The sequence below is a fragment of the Antedon bifida genome, chromosome 4, assembly GCF_963402885.1.
Source record: "Antedon bifida chromosome 4, ecAntBifi1.1, whole genome shotgun sequence".
Lineage (NCBI taxonomy): Eukaryota > Metazoa > Echinodermata > Crinoidea > Comatulida > Antedonidae > Antedon > Antedon bifida.
Genome location: NC_136229.1, coordinates 27265471 through 27289308, shown reverse-complemented (window position 1 = coordinate 27289308; position 23838 = coordinate 27265471). Strand labels below are relative to the sequence as shown.

Genomic DNA, 23838 nt, shown 5'->3' with positions numbered 1-23838 from the left:
CCAAAGTTTCAGTGTGACAGCAGCAGAGTATGAAGCTAGTATAGGGCTTACAGTGTATTACCACCTTTGATGGTACAACGGCGACATTAAAAGTGATTACATCGAGATACCTGTTACATTAGCATTTCGTTATTTAAAACGTGATTTTTAAAATGTTATATTTGATAATGCCCTGTTATTCCGCCACTAATTTACATAAAAGTGATCGTGTGGTGTGCACACACGCAAATTTTCATCGTGTAAAACTGTCTAAGGGCCTGTTTCTGCTGCAACTGCTCAAAATACGGTATAAAAATACGGTATAAAATGCGGTATTTTTTATACCGTATTTTTTAGTACCCCGTTTCTGCTAACAATACTTCTTGGGTGGTCGTGTTAAATTTCATCCTTTTTACCCAAATTGCCATTCATTTTAATTTGGTCGATAATTAAAAGTCGCAATACCTCACTTTCAACAGGCTAGCCCTAGTGATAGAGATGTTGTGAGAGCACAGAAAACATCGTAATGGGGACAACTAAATTCGTTCCTCCCCGAGTTATTGTCTTTTGCAATGTTGTACTGCTTTCGCAGGCTCTTAGCTTTGAGTTTACGTGCTTTGGAGACAAGTCTATTCCGTACTCCTGCTTTATTTTTTTAGAAATGTCTTTATAAATGTGGTTGTCCCTTTTATTACCTTTTAGTTGGCCGGACATTTAGCTTCCCCTCCCCCTCCTTCCCCACACCCTCCTTCCCCACACCCTCCTTCCCCACACCCTCCTTCCCCACACAGATTTATATAGTAAATACTGTGACGTCTTTCGCTCCACATTTTCGCCGAATATATCTATACAGCTAACAGCAACAGAAAATAAAAAGACGATGTTGACCTCATGTCGTAGGTCAAACAAAATACGGTATTTTTTATTTGCAGCAGAAAAGGGTACAAAAAATACGGTATAAATTTGTAAATACCGTATTTTATCCACAAATTTTGTGGAGAAAATACGGTATACAAAATACGGTATTTTTTTTATGAGCGCAGTTTCTGCTGCCAACAAAATACGGTATAAATACGGTATTCAAAAAATACCGTATAAAATACAGTATTTTCTTGGCAGCAGAAACAGGGCCTAAGAGCAACATAATTTCTATGTATTTATAAGCAAATGATAAAAGAAATGAATAATACGTTATAGGTACATAGATATATAGATGTCTTATCTTTTGTTTTTCGTTTTATTATCGTAATAGATTACTTAATGTCATTCATTCGAAATTCATATTTATAAATTACATATTTCACAGGTCAACATTTCTTTTATGGTCCTTAATGATATACTTATTCCTAATCTTTTGTATTCTTACTTAGTCTAAGTGCAGTCAAGCTATCGATACAGTACTATTTCGAGCATGGAGTACTTTTCTAAAACGTTACAAAAATGTCCTCCATAACATTAACAACGACAACCCTGTGTGCTCAGGGATCACAGCACATAACAAAATTCATCATGTTACAAAAACAAACTTTATAGATTTCCTTAGGCCTACACGGCATGGCATTTGGAAGAAACTATTATTTTTTCTCCATTTCATTAAAAATGTACACATGTAGTACTACAGAATTTCAAACATTCGGTAGGCTGGCGATATCATTTCCATTCATACTATTAGTATTAAACATCATTTTCTGTTTATACTTAACTAAGGAGAAAGTACGTACATCTGCATGATCTTAACTTTCTATTTACAGTATATTTTAATCATCAAGAGGTATAAAATGTATAACACTCTAAAAATAGTAACATTTATGCAACATAACTATGCTTTGTTTTGTTACGTCAAGCTCCAATTTACGAATCATAATTATATAGTCAGTCTCCTTTACGGACAACTCCTCCCAAACAGTCCCTATGATAACATAGTATGTTTGTCTATAGATCTGCATCTCCGAGATAGGTGCCGTAACTGTGCATCCTATCCTGCGGCGAAGAGCTGGACTTCTCTCTTCCATCTTCACTGCCCTTCAGCCATGTTAGAAAGCTACATAGTATAAAAAGCAAACGTTTTGACAACGTCACAAAAAAAACCCCAAAAAGCACAGCGATTAATTCGACGATGTGATGCTGCAGAATTTGAAAGAGCGCTGGGAGAGGCACCCTCTGTCAAAATTATATCGTATTTATTCAAATAAACGTCCAGGGTGTTGCATTTATTCTAAAAAAAGTGGTGGGGGTGGGGGTGTAAGTCTAGATGTTGAATGTAAATGTTTTATAACTGTCACGGAAAGACTTGTCGCCTTGACATTTAAATAATTTTCTTTTTTACACAAAAATAAGGACGCTAACAGTGGTTTTGAAAACAAACAAGTTATGATGACTAATGATAAAAATATGACGAAATAGTGACATTTTAGTTGCTGAAAAATCCGTACAAAGTCACAAAAGCGTGTATATTTATTTAAAGAAACGTGCCAGACTAAAGCAAATTCTAATCCTAAAAAATAAAAGAAAACAACAATGGGATAGAAGTAAAAAATACACGTATCCGGTAACAAAGTTGAAATGATTGGCAACCTTCACAATGCATGAAACCAAGCACTATTTATATAATACATAGCACTAGTAGTAAAAAATATCAATTCGAAGCAGGCATGCAGTAATACATGTGTGGGCGTCAAGCCGGTAAATTCAAAAGGGGATTTTTAGAAAGTCGTCGTCACCATTTTAAGCACCCTTCCTATTTCCCCAATAAAATACCTATTATTTTATTATAGTTTACTTCTATAATGTTACGGTTTACTTTATATAAATTTTTTATAATAGCACAAATCTTAAAATGTGCATTGTGATTGGAAAAAAGGACCAATTAACTATTTTATCTTTTTCGCCCGCCCGCCTGCCGCCACTTACAGCTGGTTGCGATGTAGTAAGTCACCTAAAAATAGGTTTCGTATAAAACTCTTTTAATAACAGTTTGTAGGGGAAGCGGGTGGTGTAGTGGTGGATTTAGGACGACCGTCACGATTGTATCCTTGTATGCCTTTCAGAGTTTATTTTCAAAACATACAGTTCTATATTATTAGGTACTTTATAATTGCACACAGTTGATATCCAGTTGAAGAAACTTTGAGAAACAAAACCATTGTATATTAAAATTTGATTGTATTTATTGAATGTTTAGGGTAGTTCAGTTTGTATACGTATACGTGTACAAAGCCTGCCTTATACACATTCGCACACCTCCACAATATTTAAAAATAACAATGATGACATGCAAACAATTATTGGCTTAGAGGCATTTCATTCCATTAGAATAGATAACAATTCAAAGAGAAAAAAACTTGGAAGAGGTAGGCCTATGCATACAGTCAGTATCCACATTTTAAATAGGCCTACAGTAATTTCGGTGAAAATGGTATGAAATTCAGAAAACCGCTTAACTTCAAAGCTGTAATTTAAAAGTTTACACGATGCTATAGTTTGCAGTGGAATGAAATAAATCGGAGATGGTCTTGTATGTCATCAGATAATATTAAACATTTCCAATTCTCCCCACTCATCTCAAATTATCGTCACTTTTGATTCGAGGAAATAATGATATTGTGCACATTGATGAAATAACATGCACGATGAAAGGAAAATAAAGATAATATTGTGAATTTGCCAGACTAGACAGTAAAAATGATTTGAAAACTTCACATGCAGCACATAGCACATGTGATGACGACACTGATGTAAAATCTGCACATGCAAGTAGTAATGGGAATATGATGATGGCGACACCCAATCAAGGAAATGAAACATCTCCCTTCAAACTTACAGATTGGAATCTTGCTCTGCTTCCTGTGCTATGACCTGTGACCTAAAGAAAGAATATAAGTATTATACTATTTTGTGTTGTCACTTTAATACGCGCGCGTGCAAACAGACTACTAAATCATCAGAAACTCAACGCGCGCGTCGGTTTTTGTTCTCTTTCTGATGGAGCCTCCAATCAGATTATTTTACGATATTGAGATGTTTATTTCATGGAGCTATACAATTATAGCTCCATGATACTTTCTTTTAACATAGATAAAACGATTGATATGTTATGCAATAAAACAAAGCAAATGTTTAAATTATTAAAAAAATACGATACAAACATGTGCAAGCAATAACCATGCATATATTAATACGTTTATTTAAGAAAAAAATAAGGTTCTTACCAGAGTGTAAAATGTAAAACAATTATAGTTTTACATTTTGAATAAAACTGGAATTCCCAGAGAGTTCAAACTCCGGAAAATTGGTTGGTTGAACTGTTAGCATCAGAAGTTCGATATACAACGTAACAAGTTTATTAATATCATTATCTCCGGGTAATTTTTAGCCACAATTCAATAATTAATTTGTATGTTTTTTGTTATATTCCCAAATATGGAAGACTCGGAACATCGAATTTAATCTATTTTCCCCTTTACTAACCCGTATGAAACATGAATGAGAGAGAAAAAAGTTAAAATATTGGAGTCATGAGAAGCCTATACTTAAAATATAACATTTATTGGTAAATAATATTGTCCCCCTAAACGAATTAAGAATTATTTTTTTAAAGTTGAATATGCCATTTTAAAATGGCACATATAATAGTTTTTGACTTTTACCAAAATTGGATCGAAAACAAAAAATTAAAATCTTATCTTTAATTAAAACTACGATTGATTGGTTTCAACCACATTTTTCGACGAACAATTTTTGGTTTCAGTTACGTCACAACTTCCCTATTTTGAGTAAGTTTAGCGTCACTAAAATTAAGCAATATTTATCTAAGAATTGAAATAATTGATGTGCATGTGATTAAAAACGAATAAATTAATTCAATATTTACTAAAGAGTAGCTCTGGGTATAAAAAGTTTTATTTTTTATCGTCGTGTGAAATATCCCCTTCCTAACACTGGCGCTACAGGACTTTTTGTAATGCAACGCTCTGTCTACACTATCAAACTTTATGTGACAAAAAAAATAATGTGCCCATATTTGGGCACATCAAGCTTTTTTTGTCAAACTAGTTTGATAGTGTAGACAGAGCATTATAAAAGATATGAAATTCACCACAATTAACTGTGACTTATATAAATTTGAGGCATTCTTATGAAAAAAGTATCACACAAAAGAACAATTAATTTTACACAGGAAAATACTTTTTTCTTTGTGTTATTCGAAAAGTGTAAAATGTCACCAAAAAATTAGATATCAAATAAAGCTTATGGTAAACAAGCCAATGAATTGATCAAGCTCAGAGTTACCGGATGTAGTGTTACAATGTAAATTGAATATAATGAAGTTATTATTGTATTTCAATAGTAACACAATGTATAAAAATAGGGTCTATACACATTTTGTTGCAACATATTTCAAATCATTGTATAAGTACGGTACATCAACAATTCTTTCTATCTAAAGAGTCATCGGGGGTTACGTTTGAAGAATCGCGAAATGGTAGAGACTTAGGGCCCGATTCTATCACAAAAGAACGGGTTTCTTTATAAACCGGTACTTAAAAAAGATCGCGTTATAACCGGTATTTTACGATCGAGACAGGAATTTGGGTTTTTAAAACTGGTTCTATAATACATGGATCCGTTTCTGTTGGCAAGAAAACATCGTTCTTTAAAAATACGGTATTTTAATCCGTACTCTTTTGCTCAGTAGAAATAAGTACGGACAACCCGCGTTCAGATAGCTTATACTTTTTTAGGTAAACAAATAAATTAGTCATGATTTTCATTCCTCTACTTTGAATATGTTACGTGACGGAAGCATTGACTTTGCGTCTGAAATAGCAATATTCAAAAGTAATAAGCTGATTAATATTTGATTAATAATGTCGATTTAAGCAATATAGATATATTATTATGATGATTGTTGCGATATGATATTGTTATTATACAATGTTCGCACTAGAAAGTGAAGCATTATATGTAAGCTATATTCACACTTGTCTCGAGAAATTATATAAAGAATTGAATGTGAAATGGCACAAGTGTAAATATAGCTTTAAATGCTGAATGTACGTTAATTCTGCGCATGTGCATATGATCGGAAAGTTTTTGTCAATGTTTGGTACGCATGTGCAGATGATCGGAACGTTTTTGTCAATGTTTGGTACGCATGTGTAGATGATCGGAAAGTTTTTGTCAATGTTTGGTACGCATGTGCAGATGATCGGAAAGTTTTTGTCAATGTTTGGTACGCATGTGCAGATGATCGGAAAGTTTTTGTCAATGTTTGGTACGCATGTGTAGATGATCGGAAAGTTTTTGTCAATGTTTGGTACGCATGTGCAGATGATCGGAAAGTTTTTGTCAATATTTGGTACGCATGTGCAGATGATCGGAACGTTTTTGTCAATGATGGATGGATGTATGAAGTTAATGATCAATAATTTTATATACCATGTTTGTAACTAGCGTGTTTGACATCTTGATATGCTGGAGGTCTATGACTAAAACAAAACAGAAAAAATTAAATTAATTGATTTTAATAAAAAGACGGAAAATTATATTATTTAGAAGGCAGGCTGATACTAAAAAACAACATAAAAACCTATCGTATATTCATATCATATCAAATAAACAATGGTAGGTATAATATTCTGTCTTAGTGTTAGCCCCAAATATGCACCCCTATGGGAACAATGGACTCTACCACATTTATATCCAATCTATTTTTGCATAATCATTACTGCAACAAGACTATCAAATCAACTCAAATTTAATTTAAATGCTATCTCACAACTGTAACAAATTTATTAAGGGATCGTGTTATTTTACCATCATCCTCACATTAAATTCTTTTACTGCAGTTACTGCATTAACTACATTTTTTACTGCAATAATGTATGGTTTTAGTCTGTTTCAAGGTAGAGAATAATAATAAATAGTATGATTACCACAAAAAGCTAGCTAAATAATTTAATAAACAGGTTAAAGGTAAACAAAATGAAGTTACTGCAGTAGAATTATTTTGACATGGTTCCTAATACTTTTACACTGCAGTGGCCAAGAGAACTCAAATCTTGCGCCTATTTTAAATAATATTACTGTTAGCTTTCTATTGTGGTAATTACTGTATTAAAAAAATTATGAAATATAAAATTTATTATAAAAGTCAATAAATGATAAATTACTAATATTATTAATTCAACTATTTTAAGAAGATGAAATACTTATTGATTGTCACATAATAAATATAATGTTTTGTACAATATTTACAAATTTTGAAAAATAATTTGGTACACATAACAAAGAAGTCGATAGTTTTAGAGGGACAAACTCAAAATGTGATTATACATTCCAACTCCTCCTTTTGGACGACTCAACTAAGGGGAAACCCCTGATAAAGGGCAAGAGAGTTGATGGGTTTCGAACTTAGACCTCAAGTTTCACAAGCTGAATTCTATACCATTCAGCCACAGAACTGGCTTGCAGAAAACAGTTGACACAACCTATTTAATTGACATTAACTTATTTACAGTACAATAACCTAATTTTTCTAATAACTTAGCAAATGAAAGTTAAACACTGGACCGAATAAAAAAATGGAATGGAATTATATATTTATCTACAAGGATTTAGTTTGCATTGAACTTTTAATTAAAAAAAAATGATTCTACAATTAATATTCATGATTTCTAAACCTTTGGCTTGTATAAAAAATACAGATTGAAAAAAATGATTGTACCCTACAAACCTAATGGAATAGTCCCACGACACCCTGTTAGCTTCCTAATGTAATCACTCTCATTAAAATTTTATTTATTTAAAAAAAAATTGTTTACCATGGTTTTCGAATGTTATAACTTATAAAAAAAACAAATATTTCTAACCTCTGCAGATCTGTAGTTGGCCCAACAAAATTGCAATAATAAATATTGATGTTTTAATTTATATAAAAGTATATAAAAAGTGTAAAAAAGTATAAATATTTTTTATATTATTTTTATAAAAGGAGAGCACCATCTTATTTTCTTATATACCTCAATATCACACTGCTCTTTCACACAATTAAAAAAGATATGTTTTCTATCCAATAATATTTGAACTTAAATGTGAAAGCCCTAACATTTTTTTTGTAACTCGATTCTACATCCCGTATACGTATGACACGCCATGTGTGCAAAACGTTTTCATTTTATAAATTTGTCTAGAAGCTAGACTAGGCCTATGCATATCAATCAGCAAAGTCATTTTGTTTACAAGTTCAGATTTTCTCACTTTGATTAGTTCAAAGTTTGATCTTTATCTGGTAAATACAATATTGTAAACCATATTGTAAATTTATCTAACAGTAAAATTTAATTAATTGCTGTCTTTCATAAAGATAATTTTTATTTCATAGCAGCTTTGCAATGAAATGCACATAATGTATTTGTGGACAATGGCAATTTGTAGTACTAATTAGCATAATATACAGCACTACAGTATATTAAAATTATTTTAAATTTGGAAAATTAAAGAATTTGTTTTCATATTTTGTACTTGTATTTCATTGCAGCATTGTTTGTATTGTATGTTTAAATTCACTTTAAATTTCATTTTTACCATGTCGTTTAAATGACAATAATAATATTATCGTATCCTCATAGTTGTCCTGGGAGTATAGTTGACCTACAGTAGGAGGGAATTGTCCAGGGTTAATTGTGTTGTCCGGGAAATATATTTCAGGGGGTAGTTATCAAAGAAAATTTTGTTCATAAGAAATTCTATTTTCCATATGAACATGGGGGAGTAGCTGTGGCCTAGGCAATAATTCTTACATTGTATATTTACACTGAAACCCAACATGCATACATGCCGATTTCTTTAAAATGAAAAAGACATGGCATAAGGTATTAGTTAAATTGTATACAATCACATTCAACATTGTAAACTACCATGCATCACATCAACACAATACACACACAGGGTGATGATGACACTTTTGGCTACGTTCAGACTTGAGACACTGTCCTGGCTTGAGTTAAGATATGATTAAAGTTAACTCAGGCTCATGTTATTATATGGCATAGGCTAGGTACTCTGCCTTGGCTTTTAGGTAAGTTAGGTAGCCTGAATGTGGGCTAGGTACCTTACATGTAGGCTCCCTACCCTCCCTGCATTAAACAAGTTGTATGGTTCCCTATGTAGGCTCCAGTATCTGCAAGTCTGAACAGGCCTAAAAAGAAACAGGATCTGCAGAGGTTGTGTAGAGGACATGCGCAAGAGACACACAAAAGCTAACGGTATATCTAGCAAACACACACTTTGAAATCAGCAATATACTGTACTGCACATAATAATAATGGCATGCCCTGTTTAGTGCTGTTTTAATAGCAAGGCATTGTCAGCCTTTTTTAAATAAAACTTGTTTAAAATAATCGATTTATAAAAAAGTTATTCAAATATAGTTATGGGCAGCCAGTGGTGCCTGAAATAATAGGCATACTATTTGCTTGACAGGCTTTAGCCCAGGAATAAGCAAACAGTAGACCAACATTATATATATTTAAATATTATTGTTTTGATTGGGTTTTATTTGTATCTCCATTGAGATTCAGCCACGGACATTATTGTCATTTTTTCAGTAATTTGCCTTTAGATATTTAAATTTGTTTGTTTTTCTTAAAAATGTCAAATAAAATTATTTCTGGCAACAAATAAAAATGGGCATGATACGAACAAATGCATGGCAACCATTAAAATAAAGCTTTTGACACATAACAGTAAGAATCACCTTTACCGTCTGCTGCCCGTTGACATTAAACATTATCAACATTTGATAAAACTGTAATTACAATATTAGCAGACAGAATCTTGAATTTTAAATTCTCATAATTTGAAAGGTCGATAACAGTATTTTAACTTCATAAGTGTGTGGGCTAGACATACCGTTGGTCTCACATAAACCCATGCAGTTAGCTAGAGAACAGTCTCCTTCTCTAGATAGGATGGTGGCTTGTACCTTCGAACTTTGTTCTTGTCCCCTGGCCTCATCAATTCTTTATTCTGTTGAAAAGAAATATTTTTATTATATCATTAAATGAATTAATGTAATCACACATATCTGTTGTTGACAGATTGCTGTATGTAAGGAAGGTTGACGATGTGAATTCTGAGATGCGAGTGTCTGAATCTATCTGCATTGTGGTGTACGTTGCGTTACCAACATAACCTTTTAGGTATACTACACTAATTATCTCTCTCCTCTATCAAGTAATCTTCCTAAATTATTATTTGTAAATACAGTGAAACACATCCTTTGGGACACTCCTATTAAGGGGACACATTTGGGACCCCAAAAAAAAGTGTCCCCTTAATAGGTTCTATTCATACCAAAAAAGCCATACACATTCATTCATTCATTCATATATTGAATATATGGGCCAAAATATTAAATAGCATGCATGCTGCTCTCACATTTCACTCAGTTTCTGAGCACTTAATTTATTCATTCTGTTTTACAAAACGATTTTGATGTATTTAACATAAATATTATTGTTAGAAAATAACTTACATTTGGACTGAACCAATCACTATCTTCATGTAATTCTTTTTCTCGTTTTTTATCCTAAAAAAAAAAATTAATAGAAATTAAACAACCATAATTATGCTCAACAATTTGAATAAAATGTGGCGTATTTGATTGGAAAGCCTTAAGCTCAGTTTACACTACCATACTAGTTTGACAAAAAAGGTTTGATGTGTCCAAATATGGTAGTGATATACCCAAGTATGGTAGTGCTATGACATCATCATGTCCAAATTTGTCACATAAAGTTTGATAGTGTAGACAAGGTAAACATTAATTAATGAAAGCTTGCTAGTACTAATGTACAAAATACCCAATGGTGGAAAAATGCTCGCTTTCCAAAACAAATTTGTGTAAAAACAATGTATACAACCAAAAGAAAAAAGTTCAACTTACTACATAATGAATGAGGCAGCTACATGGTACCCAAACAATTAAAGATATGATAATAGTTGCTCCGACAATATTGTCTTTTATTATTCGACCTGTAAGAAAAAAAAATGAAAAAAATAATTTCATTCACAGTTTAGTAAGGGACAATGCTTTGAGAGTGGAATTGTTCTTATGACAAATTTTGGAACTAGGCCAGAGGTAGGAATATACCATGGAACTGGGATGGAAAGACATATGGCAAGCTACGTGTCAAATACAGATATGACAGGTCTAACATTGTGAGCATTTATTAGATAGATGTTAATTTTCAGACATGAAACTGGTACTGGAGAAGAATTGAACCTAAGCTCCTACATTGAAAGACCAGTACCATGCCACAGTGTCACACTAACCTAATTTGCTTATTGTGATCCCTTCAAATACATCAAAAAACCTTTCAATTAAATCTTGAGTTTGAGATTCACATACACCCTAAAAGAAAAGCATACATGTATTATATTTGAAATATAGAACTTCTATAAGGGGGAGGGGGACACCTTCAGGACCCAACAACAGTGTCTCCTTAATATAAGGGGCCCTTGAAGGTTGGTCGTCATAAAAATAATGACCTATTTAATGTAAAAAGTGTATGGAACCCGTTTTTTGGGACACCCCTATTAAGGGAACACCCATATTCAGGGACACCCCAACTAATGTGACACCCCTATAAGGGAACACCCCTATTAGGGGACACCCCTATTCAGGGACACCCTTACTATTGCGACACCCCTATTAAGGGGACTCATTAAGGTGAAAAGAATGAGTTTTTATGTAAATACTGTATATGTTTTAACACAATGGCCAACCTTTATTGAGGGGACACCTCTATTAAGGGGACATTTTTTTTTGGGTCCTGAAGTTGTCCCCTTAATAGGAGCTCCACTGTATTTTACAATCTTCATTATGCTTTGCACTGTTGTGAAAGTAATACAATAATAAGCGGTGTAAAAAGATATTAAATAATAGAAATGATAAAAATATGGGTACTTTAATACAATATACAGTATATACTCATTTTAGAATACATAAAACGTATAACTTACTTGGTTGCAAACTCCATGGTTACACGGTCGCCCATCAGGGACGCGCTGTGGTGATTTTATTGAGACATTGTAAAATAATGTACAGGCATCTGTTTCAAATCTTTTACAGCACCAATAACAAGACTCGGAAGCTGTTGGATAAACACACACAGTATTTAATTTGCAAAAATTCACAAAAGCGGGAGACTAACTGTCATCTGAAGGATGTGCAGCTCCCTAGATAAGTGGCTGTGTGTGTAATAGTACCCAGGGGTAACCCCATATTTGTATCGAAAGATGTACTAGGTTCTTTAAAGTGCACATCAGCCAGATGTGTACACTGGACCTACAGTTTATAGTCCTTATCCGAGAAGATTCCAGAGCCAGTGAACCTTGAACCCTTGCCGATTTTATGGCTACTGTACGTATTACGGTTCGCTCGCTAAATAGTTTTTTCTGATGCATACTTTTTTTTTTAAATGGTAACAAAGATTTTGGGTTTTTTGTGACCTCAAGAAAAGTCTGGTTTTGGGAGAGTTTCCAGTTAACTTTAAAAGTTTGTATGGCCAATCATGAAGCAAACACTGATTATGCATGTGAACAATGGCCTTTCTTACATACTAATAGAAATTTAGGTTTCAAGTTTAATTTATTTAAATATACTCACAATCTGTACATATACAGGAAATCATACCATTCACTTCACAAAATGGCATACATATACCATTTCTACACTTTCCACTTTAACAATAAGAAAAAAAAAACAATTCCGATTTACACATATAAATTGCACAGTATTGTATAGGGTGGAATTGAGATTTTAATGCAAATTTTGACTAATATAGTCTTTTAGATATCATCAAGTAATTTCAAATAACTGAAATTTGTTTATATATTTATTTCCTATATGTAATTTTGATTAAGTTGTTAATCAAATTTGTAGAGTTTTTTGATCAAATAAAATATATAATAAATTATTACTATTATCTAGTAAACAAACAACTAATAAATACAAATAAATTTAAATTATCTTCCACAAATTCATTGCTTGATTATATATATAAATTTATTATATATGACGTTATCCAAATTCCTTCACTTGCACTGATGAAGGGCTAGTGTTGCCCGAAAGCTCTGCTAACTTTTCTGGCTGTTTTACTTTATCGTTTTGATTTAGCTTTTTTTTTTTGTATCTCCATTGAGATCAGCCACTGATACCCACAGCATTGTCATTTTTTCAGTAATTTGCCTTTGGATTTATATATAAATTTATTTATTTATTTATTTCAACAATATTTTATGAGGGTGGTCCATCCAGCTGAAGCTGATTTATAACAATATAACAGGTAAAAATGTACAGAACAAGAAGAAACAGACAACATCAAACATGAATAAAAAAAGAAAATCTACACAATACAATTGAATGAGATCCATTATTTACGTTTAAAATTCTAATTAAAAAAGGAAAAATTCTTCTTACTTTTCTATACAAACAGTGTCATCTCTCTTGGGTACAGCCTTAGGGCAGTTAGCACTTCTGCCCGTACAGAATGCGTCTTGCTTACAACCGGTATCTGCATACTCTGTTTCACGGCACGCCTTTGTTTTTGGGGCAAATTGGCATCTTTCACAACACGGTGAGTTCTTATCACTGGAGAGTATATTAACATTTATTCCTTTTCATTTATTGGGCAAGGGGGACTAGGCGAACCACTTATTGTGCAGCTCAGCTAATTACTGTTTATACCAGAGTTTGAGAATTGTAGTGGAAAAAATGTAAGGTTGACTAATATAAGACCTTATTATAAACGTATAAAAATTACCAAAAATTAATTATTTCACTATTAGTATTACTTTATCCTATTTTTTTAAAAAATATATTTTGTATTTGTTTTTTTTATTAAAATATTATTGTATTTTAGGTTCTCTAAAATTACAAAATTAAAATCAGGAATATAATAAATTTGTATCCAAACAATAGAGGGCCCTTTCAATTATTTCCACTCCAATTAATAGAGGGCAGTAGATACACTAACCTGCATTGCTTTTTAGGCTTCAGTTTGCATTTCAAGTGGCAGCATGGATCACTCTCCCCTTGGGCAAGTAACCCAGCATCACATTCTTCATTTGCATCAACCCGGTAATTACCACACACATTTGAACCTTGTGGTTCTGATATAAAAATGAATATATAATTTATTATTATCATGACAAATATTATAATTCATGCATACTAGTGGTTGGAAATAGTTACACATTTTAGTGCCATGAAAAATGAACTGTCATTGGAATGGCACTGTACAAGAATGAATTAATTTATTTACAAGGGTCTAGTGTGCTGTATCATCCATTGAATCTCATATCACCACTAAAGCCCTGTGTAGCCATAAAACAACATATTCAGTATCAAAGTACTAGGAGGAAAATTCAAGTATGGTGCGCCATTTTAAAATCAAATTGTAATTGCAAAATGCTATGTATAAATTACATTATCATTTTAACTAGACGATTGCTGCATATGGCACCCCGTATTTCAAGGAGATGCATTTACTTTCTATGATAGTAACGGAATAACAAGACTTGTACCTCTAAAGCAACGGGAAGATTTAGCTCTCAATACTTGATTGATCATACGTTTGCTGCATGCGGAAAATTGCTGCGTAGAAATAAAAAAAATAAAAGGAAAAGGTTAGGAAAAAATTGAAATTGAACAGGGTTGATGGGGAAAGGAGATGGCTATCATTTTCTGGTAATCCTTCTGGCCCTGTTTCTTTTTGGTGGAGTAAATAAAACATAAACATACCCTCAGAATAAGATAAACTTACATCATGATTAACCTTCTTGCCGCTGACAGATGCAGGATACATAAGAAAGTTACCATCTACATCACCGGGGGAGCATTCATTGTTGCTAGATGTCGGGTCATGCTCACTTCCAAAATTATGTCCCAATTCTGTAGCATAAAATAAAGATATATTTCTTACATAAGGATACAAGTGATCAATAGCCACCACATGAATAACAACCACAGTTGAATAAGTGTTGCAGTTTAATAAGTGCTACTGTCAAATAAGCTCTGTCGAATAAGTGCTGCAGTTAAATAAGTAATGCAGTTGAATAATCCCTGCAGTTGAATAAGCGCTACAGTTGAATAAGCGCTACAGTTGAATAAGTGTTGCAGTTTAATAAGTACTACTGTCAAATAAGCTCTGTCGAATAAGTGCTGCAATTGAATAAGTAATGCAGTTGAATAATCCCTGCAGTTGAATAAGCGCTACAGTTGAATAAGTGCTGCAGTTGATTAAGTGCTGGTGTCAAATATTAAGCACTAATGTTGAATAAGTACTGCAGTTCAGTTGACTATCAAGGTCAAATAAGTACTAGTGTCGAATAAGTGCTGCATTTGATTAAGTCCTAATGTAAAACATTAAGCACTATTGTTGAGAAAGTGCTGCAGTTCACCAACGGCGAATGTCAAATAAGTGCTAGTGTCAAATAAGTGCTACTGTCAAATAAGTGTTGCAGTTGAATAAGTGCTACAGTCAAATAAGTGTCACTATCAAATAAATGCTACTGTCTAATAAGTAGCAGTTGATTAAACACTAAGGATACAGTAAATGTATTTACCATGAGCTGTAACCAGTTCAGCTTCGTCTGTGAGTACCCGGCGCCCCCAATTTATTGTGGTTGTTAATCCAGTATTAAGATATAATTCTCCGCTTGAAGATGGGTATGCTATAATCATAAAAAATTGAAAAGTATGTAAATATTAGACATAGACCTTGCATTGAAATATATTGTATAGTTGTTAGTATGCAAAAGTTGTTCTTACACTGTGTACAGATGCCACCAACAGCGTTAGTTCTCTGTGTTCCTATGTATGCCAAGCCAAGTACGCCGTTCGAGAAGTCTTGGTATGTAAATAAGTGAGCCAAGCAAAATTTCATGTGATTTTGTTTGCTGTACATCTGCAAGTAAATAGAATTACAACATAATTTCTCACTCAGTTTACAATGTACTAAACAATTATGAATCATGTGAAAATTATTTTACTGCATTAAATAATGATTATAGTTTGTTTCAATGTAGAAGTTTATGAGGCAGTCAATGCAATAAAAAATGTGTATGATTAAGACTCCTAAACAGCTTTTTAAATAATTGCACAAGAATAACAAAATGTAGTTTACTGCAGTAACTGCAGTAGAATAATTTTAACATGGTCCCTTAATGGCTAATAACTTCAATGTTATATTAAATATCAATGTTAGAAATTTGGTACGCATTCTCAATAATATGACTGTGCATGTAAAAGATTACAGTAATTGATATTGTGAGTGCCATAACTCATCTTTACCTCAATGAGAAATTCAAACTGGCATGTTCTGCAATTGCCTTAAGCTCTGTCTACACCATTGAACTAGAATTTTTAAAAAAAAGTGTGATGTGCCCAAATATGGTAGTGATATGACATCATCGTGTCCATATATGGGCACATCACTTTTTTTTCACATAAAGTTTGATAGTGTAGACAGAGCTTTAGTTTTAAAAATCTGTTATGATCCAGTAATTGAGATTGGTCGTGAGCTTTCTTAACGGCCAATCACCATCAAATTACTTATCACCTGATAATTCACATCCTAATATGGTATTAGATTTTTGTATTATGTTATGCATGAAGGGTTTTGACATAAGATTACCTCCAACAGATCCTGTACTTCCCACACTTCACCATTTGGTGGATCTGTATTGTAATGATTTTTGTGTAACTTTGTTTTATGAACAGTAACCTGTGAAAAAGATATTATTTATTATTTAATTATGTAAGAATAAATGAAAAATCTAGCCAAAAGTTTACTGCAAGTATGCATTCCTGTTTTATTTTTTAAAAATGTCCATATTACAATAATATTATGAGCGAGTTATTTGGTAAAAGGGTCTGTATACAGAGCAGCTTCGTAGGTATTGGTCTGTGGCCCACTTAATCTGTGATTCTGGAGGTAGAACAAGTCTTTGACTTCATACTCTAAGTACATCATGGGATATTTTTAATACTTTATCAAAAACAATCAGGAGAAATTGCTACCATTAGAAGGAGATCATGCAAAATATCGGGAAGCTCTTGCGATTATCAGGATTCTAGGGAGGTCGTAATGTATCATCACTAGCAAGCATTATAATTTTATGCATTTTACCTCCGCAACTTCAAAGTAGAATCCGCCATAGTTTCTGCCATCCCAGTTTGTTCGTTTATAGATCAAATTGACTCGGTCCACTAAGGAGATCTGTCGTTGAAAAAAGATTGTAAATTTTAGTTCACATTTCCAGTCACTCTCCAATCTCATAATAGCTTTTGTTCGCGGAAAATTAGAAGATAAAGAATGTGATTTAATAGCTTTCGTTCGGGGACATTAGAAGATAAAGAATGTGAATTAACAGACTGTAACAGCTTTGTAATATGGACGGAATGCATGTTACACTCTTCACAGACTGTAATCTTTGTCTACCATCCCAAAACATAAGCTAGCTAATGGTATATTGGTATTAATATGATTTGACAAACATTTTTGATACAACTTAATTATTTAGCATTATTATTCCATTACTTTATTCATTCATTCATCATTAGAAATTTATTCATTTATTATTCTGTATTTATTCTGAAACACGACCTTCTAGAAACTGTCCAGACTGACATTGACTTAATCAGACATTCAGATTTGTACCAAATTTTATACTTACTAAGTAATTAATTGTCTGTGACATACTACTCTGTCCCATGTTGACATAGAATATGTTATCTGCTGTTAAGAGTAAGGGGCAGACATGCCTTGGAGGGGGTCGGAGTGACCTCCTTGTTCTTGAATGGTCATCTAAATAGTAAATAATAATATTCAGTTATACCAGTACATGCAACCATGATGGCCATACAAGTACATATATACCATTGTGAATGCCATATGTATGTATAAGAACGTATATGGCCAACAACGATGGCCATATATTATGTATGTATAAGTACAATTTTGGATCAGCGATGACCTTATAAGTAATGTTAAATGTTAAAATTGTATTTTGTGAATGTGCACAACCCCAGGGAAGAACAATCATGAGTTTTTAATCTTGGCCTCCGTGATTAAATAAAATTGAATTGAAATTGATATGAATGCCACAACAATGCAATATTATAAGTACGTTTAATTACATATGTAAGCTGACCATATAAGTACGACAAGAACACATGTCAAAGTGATGGCTATATAAGTACAAATAAGAACATACTGTATGGAATGATGCAATACAAATACTTATTACACATACTTGTATGGCAGCAACTGAAGCATATGACAACATACAAGATTGTCAATATACATATATTTATAATCTTTTTTGTTTGTACCTTCATTTTCATTGGTGTAATGGTGATGATGATGATGGTAGTCTTCTTCCTCTCCTCTTTCGTATTTCAAATCTTTTGGAAGGTGATTACCATGCGCACAATATGTATGCCTATATAAATAAAGAACAATAATGATGGATTACTTACTTGGATAAACTAAAGCTCTGTCTACACTATCAAACAAGTTTGACAACAAAAGTGTGATGTTGTCAAATATGGTAGTGATACGTAACATAACAATTAACATATAAGGACACATCACATTTTTTTGTCACAAAGTTTGATAGTGTAGACAGAGCTTTACAAAGGCCATTGACACGAAAGGAAGACATTAATACCCCCTTGAAAAAATAGACATTTACCTACAGTATCTACCTATAGTATAATTCACTTTAAATAAAGGGCTTAATTATGAAAGTTTCTGAAGTATCAAACTTTAGGATGCGAATTTATTAGTTTTAAAAAATGGCTTCGAAAACAAGTAAACATCACGTTTCAGAGGACACATAATTATAATCAACCACTTACGTTTCATTTACTTTGCGATCAGATTTTCGGTATGAAATCATAGTACCATTCCTAGCGTCTGTTAAATGCCTCCACGAAGGCTAAGAACACAAAAATTCAGAATTATTACAATTTTATAATTGATAGGAATATACTACTGTATTTGAACATCAAAATAGTGGCGAACATTTTGTACTTTCGAATCTCCTTCTAAACTACAGTACAGGCACCTTTTTTTGCTATACCATTTTATGTTTATTTCTAACAACAATTAACAAACATGAGATAATACAAATGGAAGAGAAAAGTATGAAACCTGAAGATCCGACTTATCGATCGTCTCACCCACTTTGTTTTAAAAATTTATGACATTTAATGAATATGTAGCTTAGTTTGTTTCACAGTGGTAAAAATGTGACCTTCTGGGAAGGAGGCAATTTTAGAAATCTGATTTTCAATTAAACATGTTTTTAGACTAATTACGTACTTTATTTATTTACTAATTTATGTGATTTTGGAAACATTTTTTTAAGCTTTGCACAACTCCAGAGTTTTAATATCAAGTCAATGTCAAAGAAAGCAAACATATACTAGTTTGACAAAAAAAGTGTGTTAGGCCCAAATATGGAAGTGATATGACATATATGGGCACATCACATTTTTGTTATTGTCACATAAAGTTTGATAGTGTAGACAAGGCTTCAGAACAATGCAATCTTTCTCATATTGCCTCATACAGAAAATGAAATGACTAATTTGAATTGTAAATTGACTGTTAACTTTCATAAAATTACTCATAGAAAATGTGAAAGGAAGTCTATCGTATCCAAGCTGAGCTTTCCTATGATGACTCATTGAGATCTAAGAAAAGGTTGCGAAAGTGTCATCGGCAGAACTGACTCAGTCGGATGGTTTACAATTGTTTAAATGTACATTCGTAGGAAACAGATTACAATCAATTTTCCACTAGCCCAAATGTCAATTGGGATAGTTTGACAGATGTTAGTAGCCCACACTCAAACACAAACAATCACACAAAGATTGACTATTTTGTGGGTTGGAAACTGGAAACTAGCCTAAAGTTATTGGCCTAGTTTGGGCTAGCACTGGTTTGATTTTCAATAGCTAGTACTGGTCTGATTTTCAATAGGCTAGTACTGATCTGATTTTTAATAGGCCAGTACTGGTCTGATTTTCAATAGGCTAGTACTGGTCTGATTTTCAATAGGCTAGTACTGGTCTGATTTTTAATAGGCCAGTACTGGTCTGATTTTCAATAGGCTAGTACTGGTCTGATTTTCAATAGGCTAGTACATGTATATGAAACAAAAGAAGTAGAACAAACATTTAATTTTTTTCTTTACAGTAAACGAACGTAAACAAATTTCAATTAGATAATTATTATATTTAGAATATTTATCAGACATATGATACTGACCTCAATAATATATGTTTCTTGTTCTGTTACTATTTTAGCATTTATTGTGTTACCATCCTCTATATGACAATGGACATGTGAATCATAATCATCTGTATAAACAAATAATAAAAAAAAAAAGATTAGCAATTTAAATAAAATCCAAATATCTGTCAATTAATCATTCAACATCAATCAGTCTTTTTTATTAATCTATCACCAATAAAATTGTAATGATATAAAGGGATTTTTAATGATATAACATAAAAATATAGCTTAAAGGTATATTGTCCCCAAAGACAATAAATCAAACTTTGAATATGTCATTTTGTAGTTTTAATAAACTTATTCAATTTTGCCTTTAAAGGCCAGGTGCGGGCAAAAAATTTCTATTGATTATACATTCCAATAATTATCGATCTATAGTTTCCCCTATGTTTCATAATTTTTGGGATTTTATTTGTGTTACACAAGCTTGTTGAAAATAAGCACTTTCTTATCAGTGGGGGGATAGTTCAAATTACACAGTAAAATCTCTATTCGTTTGTACACACATTTTGTAAATAGAGAGGCATTTTAAAAAGCTATGAAATATAAACGGTGTGGTAAAACATTTTATCAGATGAATAAATATAGGTACTATAACTTGAATATTACATTTCTGATATTTTTATTCAACTTCAGATTTTTATTTTCATGCTATAGCAAAAATTATCCACCGTATATCCACCATCTTTTTTCACCGTCTAGGGAGTCACCAGACATGTTATTACATTAGGTTAACTACCTAACTACTGAAAAAAAGTCTTTCTGGTTTTTATGGAAGAATTTTGCCAAATTTTGTATTTGACCATATTAAGGGAAATTCATGTTTTTTCGTCTTGATTTCTGTGACAAATATTTGGTTTATGTACAATTAACAAAATATTATATTTAAAATTCATGCCTGTACCTGAGCTTTAAGGAAAAGAATCAACAAAAATAATGATTACGTTTATAAAAATACAAAAATAAACAGTTATCTTATCAACGAAAAACCCATTGACTTCCAGACTTTTGGCCTATAACACTTTTTTAACAAATTATTTATTTATGGGGGAAAATAATAGTTGTACTGTAGTATTAGTGGTACAACATGCTTGCCTTTTAATCACAAGGTCCAGGGTTAGTTTATCTAAAGTATCTCTGTAAAAAACAAGTTGCTTGCTGTTGGATGTGATAATCAAAATTACCTCTTAAGTGTCCTTCAAGTATACTATCTCTATCAAAATCATACTCTTCTTTTGTACCATCTTCTCCTATTGCATAAGCTTTAAAATTGGTTGATAAAGCTGTTTGAGATGGTCTAAGTTCCATATCAAATTTCCTTTAAAAAGAAAAGTCAAATAAATTTTATTTTATATCAACTTACTTGGCATTGTCTGATAAAAGAATAACTCTAGTAAAAGCTGAGATAGAGGGTAATTAATATACTGTAGTAAGATTGACATTCTGATGGGTTATTGGATGGTGAACTATCCACAAAGGTTAAACAAACTAATTCGAGTGAGCCCAATGACAATGAACCATTTTTTAATCTTTACTGGCTAAAAATATTCAGATTTGTTGGGGTCATACTATAGGCCTACAAACATAATATAATTAATGCATATACAATGACTGAAAACACCACTATGCCAATGAGCAGGTCAACAGACTTTTGTATTTATATATATACTGTACTTATACTATATATAATGCAAAAAGGTTCACATTGAGACTGAGGCAATAGAAAAGCATTAATAAAATAATTAACTAAATAATACGATTTTACATACTTTCCTAGAGTTGTAAAAGTAATGTATCGCACATGTCGATCAAGGTGATCGGCACCTCGTTTGACTATGTGATGTTTGATGTTGTCCGTGTGAAGAGTATCGTAGTAGTGCAGGGCATGATGAAGGCTTCCTGCAAAATGTAGAACGAAAGATCATATTTATCATGTTTTAATCTAATTCACAGTCTTGCCTAGTACTACTACTAGGGCCTAGTGGTAGTGCTATTTGTATGTCTTTCTTATAAATAAAATTGTTCCCTTCTTGCTCAATAGCCCACATTTCCCAGGCCAAGACATATTATTAAAACATATAATATGGGGGTTCCTTATTATATGCTATGGACTCCGACATAAATGAATAACATCGATCGTATAGTGGTTGGATGTAATGAGGTCATTTACACAATAATCCAGACAAATATTAATTATTATTCCAGTATTTTGTTTTTTGAATGAAAATGTATTTAGCGTGCCCTTCAAATTTGAAAAAAGCATAGGCCTTCTAGTGACGCTCCATTAGGTAGGCAAATAAATCGCTTGATTTTGCGAGGAATGTCATTGGATTGCACAATAATGCATGATGGAAGGGGTTTGGGAGTAAACAATGTGTACCTACAAACAACAAATCATGTGCGTGATGTTTGCCCCCAATCCTTCCAACAATGCGAACGCTATTTGCGGAAAACCTTATACAAAATTCTGGAACTTGTTTTTATATTTTGCGAACAAAATAAAAGTAAACACGACATTGTTAAAGCCTTTAAATAATAATAATAATAATATATAAAGGCTACTACTCGTAGGGCCTAGCTAAAACATAAGTAGCCTACATAGACCTGTCCTATCACAGAGGCCTACAATAAGTAGTCCTGACGGATCCCGACAAGACTAGCTAGGCCTAGGCTAGGCCTGGTTTGGAGCTAGGCCTAGCCTTGCTTCGGTCAAAGCAAGGTTATTTTAATACTAATTTAAACCAAATGTGGTTATTTTCAAATGTATATAAATACCCACACACATACCTTGACTTCTCGGTAACAGAAAAACACAGATGGTAATAAAATAAAGTTCTAATATATCGATTTTCGGCATCACGAACAAAATAATTTACTAGGCCTAGCCTAGCAGCTTACACACAGGAAATACCTGACGATCCGCGAGGGATGATCGAGGCCGACGACCCGACGGACACAACAAATCAATGAAAAATACAAGAGGGCGGCAGACACATTTTTTCTCTCCTCATTATCTTTCAATATCTGTTTCAACAATATTAAAAATCTGTAATCACTAAATTAGATAACAAGGTTACACTTCGTTGAATAGAACAGTCAATCATTCAACTCATGGAAATAATATTATCCCCATTTAACTCATATTATATTAATAAATCCATCTCAAGATGAAATAAAATCGTAACTTTATAGATTTAGAAAGGTAACTTTAGATTTTAAAAGGTTAAAAACAAGATCGTCACAAATGTACTAAACAAGAAAAGAGGACAATAAAATATTCATTTTTTTTATTACAGAACGAAATCTTCATTAAATAATGTACAGTACAGCAATATTAAATTCAGTAACAGGTGTAGATCCTGTCCGGTATTCATCAATCACACTTATAAGCAGTATCAGACAAATTCTGAAACAGTCTTATGTTGGCAACCAAAACATGAACAAGCTAACAATTGCAAATCTATTAAGGGACCATGTCAAAATT

The 23838-nt window shown here is 32.5% G+C and overlaps 1 protein-coding gene across 4 annotated transcripts; it reads right to left on the bottom strand.

Annotated features, from left to right (window-relative positions):
• Positions 1–1226: 1226 nt before the first annotated feature.
• Positions 1227–23280, bottom strand: LOC144839485 (ADAM 17-like protease). Of its 4 annotated transcripts, XM_078694862.1 has the most exons (24): positions 23142–23280; positions 22124–22253; positions 21539–21672; positions 20328–20419; positions 18911–18990; positions 18383–18492; positions 17725–17855; positions 17178–17267; positions 16683–16772; positions 15818–15953; positions 15613–15720; positions 14811–14938; positions 14572–14641; positions 14022–14157; positions 13466–13636; positions 12653–12726; positions 12007–12137; positions 11317–11395; positions 10928–11016; positions 10517–10570; positions 9965–10008; positions 6418–6467; positions 3800–3841; positions 1227–2020 (listed from the first exon to the last, which is right to left on the bottom strand). In XM_078694862.1, the coding sequence occupies exons 1-23, from the start codon at positions 23209–23211 to the stop codon at positions 3828–3830; spliced, it is 2211 nt and encodes a 736-aa protein (XP_078550988.1). In that variant the 5' UTR covers positions 23212–23280; the 3' UTR covers positions 1227–2020; positions 3800–3827. The 4 variants fall into 4 exon arrangements, with proteins under 4 accessions (XP_078550988.1, XP_078550987.1, XP_078550986.1 ...); XM_078694860.1 differs by lacking the exon at positions 6418–6467 and having other exon boundaries at positions 1229–2020; XM_078694861.1 differs by lacking the exons at positions 3800–3841; positions 6418–6467 and having other exon boundaries at positions 1228–2020.
• Between the last annotated feature and the right edge of the window lie 558 nt (positions 23281–23838).

What these genes read in the sequence shown, in the direction of transcription:
- LOC144839485 (XM_078694860.1), bottom strand. Translation starts at nt 23,211, where the DNA reads ATGCCGAAAATCGATATATTAGAACTTTATTTTATTACCATCTGTGTT. An exon ending in GATCACAATAAGCAAATTAG is followed by an intron (nt 11,017 to 11,316) that starts GTTAGTGTGACA and finishes TTTTTCTTACAG; the next exon opens with GTCGAATAATAAAAGACAAT. An exon ending in GCTGCCTCATTCATTATGTA is followed by an intron (nt 10,571 to 10,927) that starts GTAAGTTGAACT and finishes TTTTTTTTTTAG; the next exon opens with GATAAAAAACGAGAAAAAGA.